The sequence below is a fragment of the Erythrolamprus reginae genome, chromosome 6 (genome assembly GCF_031021105.1).
Source record: "Erythrolamprus reginae isolate rEryReg1 chromosome 6, rEryReg1.hap1, whole genome shotgun sequence".
Classification (NCBI taxonomy): Eukaryota; Metazoa; Chordata; class Lepidosauria; order Squamata; family Dipsadidae; genus Erythrolamprus; species Erythrolamprus reginae.
In genome coordinates this window covers 79,906,959-79,921,568 of record NC_091955.1, presented here as the reverse complement: position 1 = coordinate 79,921,568, position 14,610 = coordinate 79,906,959, and the positions used below count along the sequence as shown (strand labels likewise).

The 14,610-nt window shown below is 39.2% G+C and overlaps 1 protein-coding gene across 1 annotated transcript in view; it reads right to left on the bottom strand.

Moving 5' to 3' along the window:
- The window catches only part of SLC13A4 (solute carrier family 13 member 4), a 60,252-nt gene that overhangs the window by 7,248 nt on the left and 38,394 nt on the right, over positions 1 to 14,610 (bottom strand). Inside the window, exons 9-13 of the mRNA XM_070754973.1 lie at positions 11,718 to 11,908; positions 8,930 to 9,049; positions 5,461 to 5,562; positions 3,782 to 3,883; positions 9 to 106 (exon numbers count right to left, since the gene is read on the bottom strand). Coding sequence (XP_070611074.1) covers positions 9 to 106; positions 3,782 to 3,883; positions 5,461 to 5,562; positions 8,930 to 9,049; positions 11,718 to 11,908 — 613 coding nt within the window. The remainder of the gene's footprint in view (positions 1 to 8; positions 107 to 3,781; positions 3,884 to 5,460; positions 5,563 to 8,929; positions 9,050 to 11,717; positions 11,909 to 14,610) is intronic.

Below are 14,610 nucleotides of genomic sequence, written 5' to 3'. Positions count from 1 at the left end.
CTTTATACCTCTTGCCTTTTTCCCAAAGCATGGCTTCTTTGCTGGAATCAAAAAGAGGAGAAAACCAAGGAAAACAGAGACGGTGGCATCTGTCCGATAGCCTTTCCTAGGAAAACCATGAAACAATTTTACAACAGACACTAGCTGTAATCAGTGGATAGATTCATTTTCTGATTCATGTCCTCTTTTCCCTCACTGGTTTCATGCACATCTAATTTATTTTATGAATCATGATTTGTTTAACAAATCATGGTATCCTGGTTTTTCACATAATTCTGTGCTATAATGTCTGGATCCTTATTCTACCACAACTGAGTCAAGCTATATCTTAGCACTTTGTGCAAAGATTTGCAAGAACATTCTGTAATACTTACTGAGTCAGGCCATTTTATCTTGCATAGTGCAGAAATGATTTAAGGAACAAGAAAACAGATAAGGTAAGTGGACAAATACTGATATTGTTCTGCATTATTCTCCCCACAACCAATGAGTAAGTGTGGGTGTTGGCTCTCAGAAACAGGCTACAGAGCCTTCAAAGGAAAATGTAGTAGTAGAGATGGTAACTTAAAGGTAAAGGTTCCCCTTGTACATATATGCTAGTCATTCCCAACCTTAGCTCATATCCTTTTCAAAGCTGAAGAGCCAGCACTGTCCGAATACATCTCCGTGGTCATGTGGCCAGTATGACTAAACACCAAAGGTGCACCAAACACAATACCTTCCCACCAAAGTGGTCCCTGTTTTTCTACTTGCATTTTTAACATGCTTTCAAACTGCTTGATTTGCAGAAGCTGGAATTACGCCCATTACGTGGCGCTAGGGATTCGAATAACTGAACTACTGACTTTTCGATTAACAGGCTCAGCATCTCAGCCACCATGTTCCAGAGATGGTAACTTAATTACTCCCAAAATCTAGTGGAAGACACATTTGGCTTCCACTATGATTCTTCCAGGAAATTCCTAACTTGAGCTGCTGTTGATTTTCTCATTCAAAAAGTGGGGAAATGAAGTAGAAGACTCAAAGTTTATAAGAGTACAGGTAGTATTGTTGAGGAACTTATGACCACAATTTTTTTTTTTGTTAAAAAATGAGTGGGGAATGGGGAATGAATGAATGAATGAATGAATGAATACAGCGGGATCACTGTCTCCCTCTTCCTGCTTGTTATACCTCTAGCTATGCAGCCAAGCATCCTACTTGCTTTTCCTACCGCCCAACCACACTGCTCACACATTTTGAGACTGTCAGAAATCACTACCCCTAAATATTTCTCTTCTGAAGTTTTTGCTAGCACAGAACTGCCAATGCAATACTCAGATTGAGGATTCCTTTTGCCCAAGTGCATTATTTTACATTTGGAAACAATAAACTGCAGTTTCCATTGCTTTGACCACTTATCTAGTAAAGCTAAATCATTTTCCATATTACAGACGCCTCCAGGAATATCAACCCTATTGCACATTTTAGAGTCATCGGCAAATAGGCAAACCTTCCCTACCATACCTTCCCCTATGTCACTCACAAAGATATTCTGACACCTAATAATGAATAGGTTTGTCCTAAGTTTATTGTTCTACTGTGTCTACATGTTACACAACTAGAAGTTAACAAGAAAAAAGATCTCAAAACTAAAATTCTTTAAAAAAAATGTAGACTTAGAAATATTTCAATAAGAAAAGAAATGAAAAACAGTAGAAGACATTATTCCAGTTGCAGGAGAAAAAACTTTGAAGATCTGAACACCCAGAAAGACACGTACAGAAGGTGAAAAGAGAAATAGGTTATCAAACATCTGAAATAACTCTTCCCAGGCTCTACTCTGTGATGGATGATCCTAAACATTATTTTGCTAGCGTATGAAATGATAACTTTAGCCCAGTAGGACTGTTAGTAGTACACTGAAAAATACAAGCATGTTACTGAATACTGTATGTGCTGTTTTAGAAAAAAAATACATTTTGTATAAATACAGAATTGAAGACTGGTTGATGAATAGAATAGAATAGAATTCTTTATGGGACACACAAGGAATTTGTCATTGGTGCATATGCTCTCAGTGTACATAAAAGAAAAGATACATTTAGAAACATAGAAACATAGAAGACTGACGGCAGAAAAAGACCTCATGGTCCATATAGTCTGCCCTTATACTATTTCCTGTATTTTATCTTACAATGGATATATGTTTATCCCAGGCATGTTTAAATTCAGTTACTGTGGATTTACCAACCACGTCTGCTGGAAGTTTGTTCCAAGGATCTACTACTCTTTCAGTAAAATAATATTTTCTCATGTTGCTTCTGATCTTTCCCCCAACTAACTTCAGATTGTGTCCCCTTGTTCTTGTGTTCACTTTCCTATTAAAAACACTTCCCTCCTGAACCTTATTTAACCCTTTAACATATTTAAATGTTTCGATCATGTCCCCCCTTTCCCTTCTGTCCTCCAGACTATACAGATTGAGTTCATTAAAGATACATTTGTCAAGATACATTTGTCAAGAATCATGAGGTGCAACATTTAATGATTTTCTAGGGTACAAATAAGCAATCAGGAAGCAATATTAATGTAAATCATAAGTATACAAGCAACAGGTTACAGTCATACAGTCATAAGTGGGAGAAGAGGACCCGGATTGTGGGGGCAATATGCTGGCTCTATTAAGAAGTGCTATTGCTAACATGTTGTAAGCCGCCCTGAGTCTAAGGAGAAGGGCGGCATAAAAATAGAATAAATAAATAAATAAATAAATAAGATGGGTGATAGGAATAAAGAGAAGACTAATAGCAATAGTAATGCAGTCTTAGTGAATAGTTTTACAGTGGTGAGGGAATTATTTGGTTAACAGAGTGATGGCTTTTGGGGGGAAAACTGTTCTTGTGTCTAGTTTTCTTGGTGTGCAATGCTCTATAGTGTTGTTTTGAGGTTGTAAAAGTTGTAGTATATGATGGAAATAAAACATGTACAAGAATAAATAGGATGGTTCAGCACTGAGCAAAGAATAAGACATAAATGTATGGTGTCCCATTGTCATTTAATCTATTTATCTATGGATGCATAAAGATTGCTTGTAGTAACATTACATTTATGTTGGTTGGCAACATGAAGTTATCTGTATTTTTATCTTTAGATGAGTTCAAGTCAGCAAATATACCTAACAGACATTTTTTCCTTCCCTTTTCCCCATAGCAACAATCTGGTAAGGCTGGGATAGGCTGAGAAAGAGTGACTTGCCCGCTTTCATACCTAAATGGGACTATAATTCACAGACTTCCAGTTTCCATCCTGGTGCCTTAACTATTTAATTTTTGACCTACTATTTCAAATTTATAGACAGCCAATTTGGTGTCACGGTTAAGGCCACTTTGTTTCAGCCTTAAGAAGGAGTCAACGGCAAAAATATTTCTGTATAAACTTGACAAGAAAATTGCAGGCAAACACCGATAGTCAAGATTGATTAAAATGTACTCTCCCCTAATCCACCCCCCCATCCATTCATATTCATGTTTGTTCTTTGCATAATATTGAATATCCTGCTGTTTGGCAGTGAAGGACAAAATGTAATGGGCTGCAGTTATAGGATAATTAAATTGGTTATATTTAAATTGATTTAAAGGGATTAAATTTTGAGGACAAAAACTCCATAATTGTAGGGACAGTTAGATACTGGCCTAATCTAGCTAAGAATCTTCTGTTAAGTCAAACTAAGCCATTATACAATGAGTTCTGATTTACAGTTGAGCTCCGGGTGACATTGTGCTTCTAAGAAAATACTTACTGTTCAAAGAGAGATGACCAGCCTGGAACAAATCCTGGCTCTCTTGTAAACCAGAGCAAAGCCATCAAGACAAAGAAGAATGCAGTCACCATCTCAGGATAGCTAGAAAAAAAATATTTACGTATATTTTAAAAGAAGCATTTAAAATAGAATCCCACAACCCAATACTTTGTTGATTAGTTCTATTCAGAATGTAGAAGGCAGCTCCTCCATGTTGACTACATCGATGCTGTTTCTTGGATCTTGGTCCACTGATATATAATTCAGTGATCTTTCTTAATTTGGCACTTCCAAAAGTACTGAAACAGAAGAGAGGGTGTAACCAATTTCCCAGCGCTACCGGTGTCTCCTGTGTTCATTTCATTTCATTTTCATTTTATTGGATTTGTATGCCGCCCCTCTCTGTAGACTCGGGGCGGCTAACAACAGCGGTAAAAACAACATGCGACAATCCAATACTAAAGAAGCTAAAAACCCTTATTTTAAAACCAATCATACATACAAACGTACCATACATAAATTGTAGGAGCCTAGGGGGAAAGAGTATCTTAATTCCCCCATGCCTGACGACAGAGGTGGGTTTTAAGAAGCTTGCGAAAGGCAAGAAGGGTGGGGGCTATTCTAATCTCTGGGGGGAGCTGGTTCCAGAGGGCCGGGGCCGCCACAGAGAAGGCTCTTCCCCTGGGTCCCGCCAAATGACATTGTTTAGTTGACGTGACCCGGAGAAGGCCCACTCTGCAGGACCTAATTGGTCGCTGGGATTCATGCGGCAGAAGACGGTCCCGGAGATAACCTGGCCCAGTGCCATGAAGGGCTTTATAGGTCATAACCAACACTTCGAATTGTGACCGGAAACTGATCGGCAACCAATGCAGACTGCGGAGTGTTCGTGTGACATGTGCATATTTACGGAAGCCCATGTTTGCTCTCACAGCTGCATTCTGCATGATCTGAAGTTTCCGAACACTTTTCAAAGGTAGCCCCATGTAGAGAGCGTTACAGTAGTCGAGCCTCGAGGTGATGAGGGCATGAGTGACTGTGAGAAGTGACTCCCGATCCAAATAGGGCCACAACTGGTGCACCAGGCGAACCTGGGCAAACGCCCCCCTCGCCACAGCTGAGGACCTCTGAATCCCAGCTGTTTGGAGACCTGGAACCAGATTGGAATCAGGTCAGATATGCCCTGTAGCGGGAATTGAAGAAAAGAGGCCCCAATCAGTGGTCAGGGGTGGGGTGGGGCTTGCAATCCCCCAGAAAGCCAGCACCAGCTTCTGGGCCAGCAGCTGTGGGAAATGACTCTGTCATCGTTAGGTGGGGCGGCTACTATTAGACTAATTGAAATGGATTGCCCTAAGTGATAAGATCTAAGCATTTGTGCTGGAGAGAGGTGAAGACATGCTGAAGCTGGGTGAGTGCTTGGTCAATTTAATGACAAAAAGTATATTAAAATTTAAAAGGAGACAAAAAAGACTTTAAAATGGAGTGAGCGGCTATCTAGCAATTGGAAATACCATAGAGAGAATTAAAGGAACAAAACAAAAATATATATTGAAACAGCAGTAGCTGGAGCTTTTATCCAGCTATCCTGTGTTGAAATTATAGAAGTTTTAATATGTGTGGGAAATGACAGATTGGTTCAGTATAATACAATAAGCAAAATGTGTACCCTTTTTTCTTACCTAATATTTCCCAGCTTCTCATATTCTTCTTGGATTCTCTTCTCAGACATTTCTTCCCTCTTGGTCTTTTTCTTCTTACTTATTGAGCAGGTTTCTTTGAAACTGAAAATAAATAGGAGATGGGAAAACAGAAGGAATTTAGAGTATGGAACTGCAGCAAGATATGCAGCAAATCCATATTGACTTTGACAACCATACTCAGAGGAGAGCTGAATTAATGCCAGAAAAAGGTTTCCCAAATGACAGAGGTGAAATGCTCCCAGTTTGCTCATCCCTGTTGGTCGTAGGAGAGCTAGTCACGAAGGGAGTGAAAGGCTCTGTTCACCCACCCGGACACCACCATTTGGGTTCTTTTTTACCCTCTGCGCATGCACAAAGTCTTATGTGCATGCACAGAAGGTAAAAGAATTGGTGGCATCTGGGTGGGTGGGCAGAGCCTCATGCTCACCTCGCAACTGGCACAAGTGAACTGGGAACATTTTACCCCTGCCAAATGGGTTTGCTACTCAGTGCTCATAAAAAGGAACCGAAACATTCAAACATGTTTGTCTGGCGGTGGGCACAATTCACAAAACACTTGTTTTATTTTGTGTGGGTGATATATTGTAAAAAAATCAATTAAAATATTATTTTTTTTAAAAAAAAGGAACAGAAAGAGTTCCTTCTGTGTAGTTTGTGGATTTTTCCCTGAAATGAAATAGATTCACACCATAAATCATTTTGGAATTTGGGTTTTTAAGCCCAACAAATGAAGAGGATTTTTTTCTGAATCAGATCACAGGAGTATATAAACTAGCATCTGACCCATGTTATTTACCATCAGCACAAGTAAACACTGTATACATATCTTAAGTCTATCTCAATTTAACCAAAGTCTGAAGGTCAAAACCGAACAACTGTGATTTACATCTCAGGTTGAACTTGCATCCGATCAACATGGGTCAGATGCTAGAAGCTTTTTTGATGCAAAATGAAACATTCTGATTTAACTGATTTTCAAATTTTAGTTTGTTTCCAATTCTTGTTGCTTTGTGTTTGCATTTGGCATCATACCAAAAGATATGGGCAATGGCACTTACAACTTTAATGATCCAATTATGAAAACTTCTGAAGCATGGGGAAGGAAATTCTATTGACTTGGGACACTCTAGAATTGGGTTGTTACTTAACTTTTGTTCTTTGGGCCATCCTATCCCTTCTCTTCCAGCTTCCTACTGCCATACCGCCTTCTGCTGCACGAATCTCAGTGACCGATTACGTCCCACAGAGTGGGCCTTCTCCGGGTCCCGTCAACTAAACAATGTCGGTTGGCGGGCCCCAGGGGAAGAGCCTTCTCTGTGGTGGCCCCGACTCTCTGGAACCAGCTCCCCCCAGAGATTAGAACTGCCCCTACCCTCCTTGCCTTTCGCAAACTCCTTAAAACCCACCTTTGTCGTCAGGCATGGGGGAACTGAGATATCTCCCCCGGGCTTATATAATTTATGTATGGTTTGTTTGTAGGTATGTCTGCTTAAAAATTGGGTTTTTAAACTATTTTAAATTTTAAATTGTAAATTATTAGATTTGTCAGGAATTGTTTTTATTGTATTGTGAGCCGCCCCGAGTCTATGGAGAGGGGCGGCATACAAATCTAATAAATAAATAAAATAAATAAATTTTCCCCATTACGTGGAATAAACAATATGGCTTTAGGATTCTTTAAAACTCCAACTTTTGTATTATTTCTTTGTCATTTTTTTCAATATAATACATTCTTGAATATATTGCAGTAAACACAATTACAGACTAATAAGCCACAAAACGTACATTTTGTAATAAAAAACACTGGAAGTTGGCAGTGCCAACAGAACGTAACTGTTCATTGTGCAAAAATCATGTTGAGACCTGTTGCAAGAGAGTACATTATTTCTGATTTATTACATCTCATTTTTATTAGGAAACAAAATGTCTCAAGAGATTGATTGGAGCCCTTCCAGATAAGGCCAATGGCATCTTGAGGTCACTGCGATCTTCCAGCTATTTGTGTACTGGCATGAAAACTATTTCTTTCTTTATAATAATCCCAAGGGTTTCAAATCAGGCTCCTTTTTAAAAGATTAACTAAAACAAATAATACAAAATCTAAAACAGTTGAAAACAAAACCTGCTATTAGAAACAGAAGAATACAAGAATCATTTAGGTTACCAGAACTGGGCTAAAAAAATCCCAACCGCTAAATTGTTTCTATATTCTGTGTGCTGATCTACTGGTTATCTGGATGTTTGCAACTGTTCTGTTGTAATTGTAACTGTGAATGTAATTATCTGTTACTTGCTAATGTTAGTCCTTGGAGTGGACACTAGGACATTTTTGGTGTAATACCAGCATGATGTAGCACTCTTACTATAGATTGGAAATGTCGACAGATAGGACAGGTTTCTGTCGGACCCCAAAACCAAAAATAACATGTGTGGTAATTCTTCCAAGCAAAATTCTTCATGGTTTCCATAACTTTAGACAAAATCTTGCCAGACTAAACACATTGTTATCTGCATTCACTCCGGGAACTATTAGTAAAGGACTGCTTTCAATCTCTTTTTCCTACATATAATATCTGGACTGACTTGTCTCTTATATTTTTTCCCCATCAAGCTTTTATTTTATTTTATAACATATAAAAATTACAACTACTACTACTACTACTACTACTACTACTACTACTACTACTATTATTATTATTATTATTAATTATTATTATTAATTATTATTATTATTATTATTATTATTATTATTATTATTATTTTGATGTTTATTTATCCATTTTAACATACCTTCCTTACAGTATTGATCCTTTCCCTTTATTTCCCTGTTTCTAACTCCTGTTTTTATCAGCTAACCATTGATAAAATAAATCCCAGGTCAAAAAGTATTCATTTCTTCCTTTTCCTGTATTAGCCTGTCTATTTCTGAACATTCTAATATTTTTTAAATCACATTTTTATCTGTGGGGGATCTCTTTAATTTTCCATTGCTCCAAATACAATTCTAGCTGCAGTCAAAATCTGATATATATTCTCCTTATTGTACTTATCCTGTAAAATGCCCAACAAAAATATTTCTGGTTTCAAATCAATATGTTGCTTTCCCATTTTTCCAGCCATGTATGCATGTTGTCCAGTATTTTTTTGCTTTGGGGCATGTCCACCCCATATGATAGTATGAACGAGGTATGTGGTGGCATTTCCAACACTTTGGGGACATATCCTTAAACATCTTTGCTAACCTTGAGGATGGAAAATGCCATCTGTAAAACGTTTTATAAAGATTTTCCCTACATGCAGTTGACATTTATAATTTATAATTTATAATTTCTATCCCATAGTTTCTGCCATTTATCTAACTCAATTTGAGTTGTCTCTGATTCACTTGGAATGGCTCTCCTCCTGTCTGGGAATCCAGCCTCCTACATTCCATCACAGTTTCACTTACTTGCAACCAAGGAAAAGCCAATGCATCCAAAACCAGGTTAACACCAGCATAATGAACGAGATAGGTAAACTGAATAAGAACCAGGTTCCAAAATTCACCACTTCTGAATTTGGGTAATGGCTGTAAAGAAGTGAAAAGAAATGTATTCACAATTTATTTAAAGCTTCCTCGAGCACCACTACCACTCTTATTCTACCTTAGTGTGGAAGAATGTAGTTTTTACAGTAATCCAGTTACACTATTCCACTACACTAATCCAAGGGAAGAAGAGCAAATAGGAGGGAAAAAAAGTCAAGAAAGGAAAAGGCTTAATTCATTGAGAAGGAGAAAATTTTAGTGGTCAGATTAGCAACTAAGTATGCAAACACCAGGAAATGCCTTCCCTCTGATGCAATCATCCTCTTAGTTGCTATAGGAGACTTTTTGATGAAGTCCTGCAGGGTTGCAAGACTCCATCTATCCAGCGTGTCTGTTACATCTTTCCAAGACCACAATACAATAGAACAGAACAGAATTTTATTGGCCAATTTGTCTTGGTATATCCTCTCAGTGTATATAAAAGAAAATATTCGTTGAGAAAGTTCATTAAGAATCATAAAGTACAAAACTTAATGATAGTCCGGGTACAAATAAGCAATCCAATCATATTAGGAACTAGTCAATATAATTTTAATGATACAAGCAACAAAGTTACAGTCATACAGTCACTTGTGGGAGGAGACGGGTGATGAGAATGATGAGAAAATTAATAGTGCAGAATTAGTAAATAGTTTGACAGTGTTGAGGGAATTATTTGTTTAGCAGAGTGATGGCATTCAGGAAAAAAAACTATTCTTGTGGTCTAGTTATACTGGAGTGCAGTGGTTTATAGCGTCGTTTTGACGGTAGGAGTTGAAACAGTTTGTGTCCAGGATGTGAGGTGTCTGTAAATATTTTCAGAACCCTCTAAATGAATTTAAAAGTTACCTATTCCAGCTAAATCCTATTTTAGTAGCATTAATTTATTATGATACTGATGGAATGCTTACAACCCTACCTAGAACTTTATCAAAACAGAGAATATATAACAGACTAGGAAGAGAACCGAAATATTCAGTTCACAAGTTTCTTGGCTCCTGAAGTGCTCTCATCTTCCAACAAACTCATAGTCTTAGAATGTGACATTTTCTATGTAGATACGCTTCATTTGGTACTTTCTCACCATTTGCAGAAAGAATTGGAAGCAATTGTATTGAATCCAACTTTTTGCTCAATGCAAGATTCCAGATTAAAGCACTGGCAATCAACAGCTGTCTAATCTCTCTCTCTCTGAACATATCCAGTAACATAGAGCTTGTCAAATCTCTTATCAATGGTTCCACTGCCAGACTGTTATCTTTAGGATGTTTTCCCTATCATTCAGATGGAATATGCCATTTGGTAATTTATAGCCATTGTTTTGTCTCCTGTACTTTAATACACACTAAGGGGAAAAGAAACCTCTCAGCCTTTTTCTATGCAGCATTCTTTCAAGTGTGAATGGAGGCTGTGAGGAGGCTGTGAGTTCAATCCTAGGTAGAGGCAGACATTTCTCTTTCTGAGTACACTGAGGATATATCTGCTGAACAAAACTATGCATTGGTGACAGGAAGGGCATCTGGCCATTAAAACACTCTGCTAGTTCCATTCAGATCATCAGACTCCACTCCACAAGGGTGGGGTCATTAGATTATGATGATGATGTTGATTCTTTCACATGTGAATATATCCCCCTTCAATTTTCTCTTCTTGAGTCTAAATACATTGATTTCCTCAAATTCTCCTTTTAGATATAATTTCCAGATCATTATGTGAATGAAATCTCTTTATGGTGGAAAGAACATCATGTCTGCCTGTTTTCTTAGTTTATAGTATCCATTGTGAAACTAATGGATAAGAAGAAAAAATATGCCTGGGATAAGGATAAACACACATGTAGTGATGGGCAAACTGAACCTGCACAATTCGGGTCTGTACTGAATTTTGCGGTGTTCGGTATGCCGGACACGAACCCGAAATTTTTTCAAACTTCGGGCAAAGTTCGGGGTCATGTCCGGTGTTCGGAGCTTTGATGTCACCGGCAGGTTGCTAAGGACGCCAAGGTGAACACTTCCTGGATTCCATGGAATCCAGGAAGTGATCACCTTGGCATCCTTAGCAACCTGCTGGTGACGTCAAAGCTCCTCCCCCCGAATCTCTTCGTGGGAGGGATTCCCCAGCTCTTTCAAAGGGAGGTCTTCAGGTAAAAATAAACATTGTTATTTTTACGAAAAAGGACGCTGCAGCGGCTCTGCAAGCAAAGGGCGGTCCTTTCACGTAAAAATAAACATGTTTATTTTTACGTGAAAAGACCACCCTTTGCTTATAGCGCCACTGCGGCATCCTTTTTCGTAAAAATAACAATGTTTATTTTTATGTGAAGACCTCCCTCTTTGAAGGAGCTGGGGAATCCCTCCCATGAAGAGATTCCGGGGACAGAGCCTTGACGTCACCGGCAGGTTGCTAAGGATGCCAAGGTGATCACTTCCTGAATTCCATGGAATCCAGGAAGTGATCACCTTGGCGTCCTTAGCAACCTGCTGGTATACGTGACATCAAAGCTCCGCCCCCGGAATCTCTTGGTGGGATTCCCCGTTCGGGTTCGGTTCGGGTTCGGCCGAATTTTTGCGTAAAGTTCACCCGAACTTGCCGAATCCGAACACCGTTGGGTTCGCCCATCACTACACACATGCTTTCACATCAGTTTCAGCCAGAGTTTATTAATACTTACGTGTTGAAATATTCTAGGAAGATGAGATTGGTGGAAGTACCGATGATGGTTGTGAGTCCACCAATAGTTGCTGCATAGGAAATGCTGAGTGAGAGGCATTTGCAGATCATATGATCATGTTTGGATGGATATTGCTGTTTGCTATCTTGGTCCAAATTTGGAGGTTGGGATGGCAGAACAAGTATTTGAGCCTGGAAAAACAAGCATAGTATTTGTGTTTGTCCATTGGCTTAAAAAAAAAAGCTTAGAAGCCAATCTTCATTCTTCTAGACCCGTGATGGCGAACCTTTTTTTCCTCGGGTGCCGAAGGAGTGTGCGCATGTGGTATAGCGCATGCCTGCGTGCCCACACCCATAATTCAATGCCTGGGGAGGGTGAAAACAGCTTCCCTCACCCCCCAGAGATCCTCTGGAGGCCAGAAATGGCCTGTTTCCCTATTTCTGGTGGTCCCAATAGGCTCGTGTTTATCAACCTCCCCAGGCTGCAAAGGCTTCCCTGGAGCCAGGGGAGGGTAAAAGCATCCTCCCCCACCCCCCTGGAGGCTCTATGGAAGCCAAAAACGCCCTCCCAGAGCTTCCAGGCGAGTCAAAAATCAGCTGGCTGGCACAAACATGTACGTTGGAGCTGAGTTAGGACAATGGCTTGCGTACCAGCAGATATAGCTCCGTGTGCCACCTGTGGCACCCATGCCATAGGTTCACATTTATTTATTTGTTTGTTTGTTTGTTTGTTTGTTTGTTTGACTTATATCATTGTTCTAGACCAACGTTCTCCAACCCAGAGTCATGAAAAATGTTGAGACTGCAATTCTCACAATTCCCGGTCAGCCTGAAAATGTTACTTTTGCTGTCTTAGAATTCTGATCGCTGAAGCTCCAGCAAATTTGCTAAGTTGGAACAAATTATCATTAAAAAAAGTTTAAACAGAAAACACACAACTGCAATAATATTCAACAATTAAAAAACAGATTGTAAAATAGATGCACAAGATTTATTTACTAATTGTCAGGAAAAAAGAGTGATATATAAGTCTGATGTACAATCATTTTGTTCTTAGAAAAGGAGATGTCCTCCTCAATTGTGCAATCCCGGGTGACATTAGGAACAAACACCACATTATTTATTACATATTTAACAGAGAGACAAGCAACTTATCTAATGGAAAGGCAGAAAGATGAATAGATATATGGCTGCTGTTATTCTATGAAAGAAAAGGATTGTTTTCCCCTTGTTTATGAAGAAAATATTTAAATACAAAGTTGAAAGCTGAAACTATTGTGTATCTTGTTCTGGCCTTGCAAACTGGCTAACACCTCATTGAATATGCTCTGATTAGACACTTTAAAAACATGTTTATCTTCAGTAAATCTATTTGTTCTTCAAGCCACTGAGTTCCTTGTTCCATTTTCTGCTTATAAGACAGTTAATCTAGAGCAGTGGTTCTCAACCTGGGGGTTGGGACCCCCCTGGGGGTCGAATGGCCATTTCACAGGGGTCACCTAAGATCATGGGAAAAGACGCCTTGGAACATATTTTTACAATCCGATCAATCAGGTGTTTACAGTGGGGGTGTCCCTCTGACCTTCCTGCCAATCAGCTTAAAGCTCTGTTGGGAGAATTGGCACTAGACTTATGATTGGGGGTCACCATAACATGAGGAACTGTGTAAAGGGGTCGCAGCATTAGAAAGATTGAGAACCACTGATCTAGAGCTACACTGCCTACTCCTGTGATGGTGAACCTATGTTATTCTGGTTTCTGGCATGCAAATGTACATCGGCCAGCTGGTCTTTGCAGGTACCAGAGTGCTGGAAAATGGCCAGAAAACAGGCTGTTTCCAGGTCATTTTCAGGCTGCTTTTCAGCTGTTTTCAGGCCACAAATGGTCAAAAAAGGCCTGAAAATGGCCCCCAAAATGGATTGAAAGCAGCCCCCCAAATGGTCTGGAAATGGCTTGGAAAACAGCCTGAAATCGGCATAAAGAGTTGGCCTTCTCCGGGTCCTGTCGACTAAACAATGTCATCTGGCAGTCCCCAGGGGAAGAGCCTTCTCTGTGGCGGCCCCAGCCCTCTGGAATAAACTCCCCCCAGAGATCAGAACCGCCCCCACCTTCCTTGCCTTTTTTAAGTTACTGAAGACCCACCTGTGTCATCAGGCATGTGGAAGCTGAGCCCCTGGGTTTATATTATTTATGTATGGTATGTGTTGTAGGGTTTTAACAATGGGGTTTTAAATTTTTTAAAAAATGTATTAGATTTATTTACATTGTTGTTATTGTTGTGAGCCATTCCGAGTCTCCGGAGAGGGGCGGCATACAATTCTAATAAATTAAATTAATTAAATTAAATAAAAATGGCCTGAAAATAGCTTGGAAAACTGTCCAAATATGGCCCACTAAACACCAAAAATGGCCAAAAAGAAAAGGCATGCACCCTTTGGTGTGCATTCATGTGCACACGCAACCACATGCACATATGTTCCAGTTTGGGCACTCGGTGCTGAAAAGATTTGCCATCACTGGCCTAGTCAATAAGCAGCACAGTAGTAAACTGCACTGAAACAAGAAATCTAGTTTGCTATAAGAATTAACATCTGGAGATGATTTTCTTACCATACATAGGAAATTACTGTGGTTAACCATGAAATCGCAGCATGGTTGAATCTGATCCTTTTCCAGGAGCAGTACAAATTTAATTCCATTTTTAGCTAGCTGGCGACATACCGTGTTTCCCCGAAAGTAAGACAGTGTCTTACTTTCTTTTTATCCCCAAAAGCCCCACTATGTCTTACTTTCGGGGTATGTCTTATATTGGAAAAAAAATTGTCAATTTTTTTGTTTTAACCATAAAATTAACATTTATTAACAACCTGAACAGTATTGTATTCACCACAAAA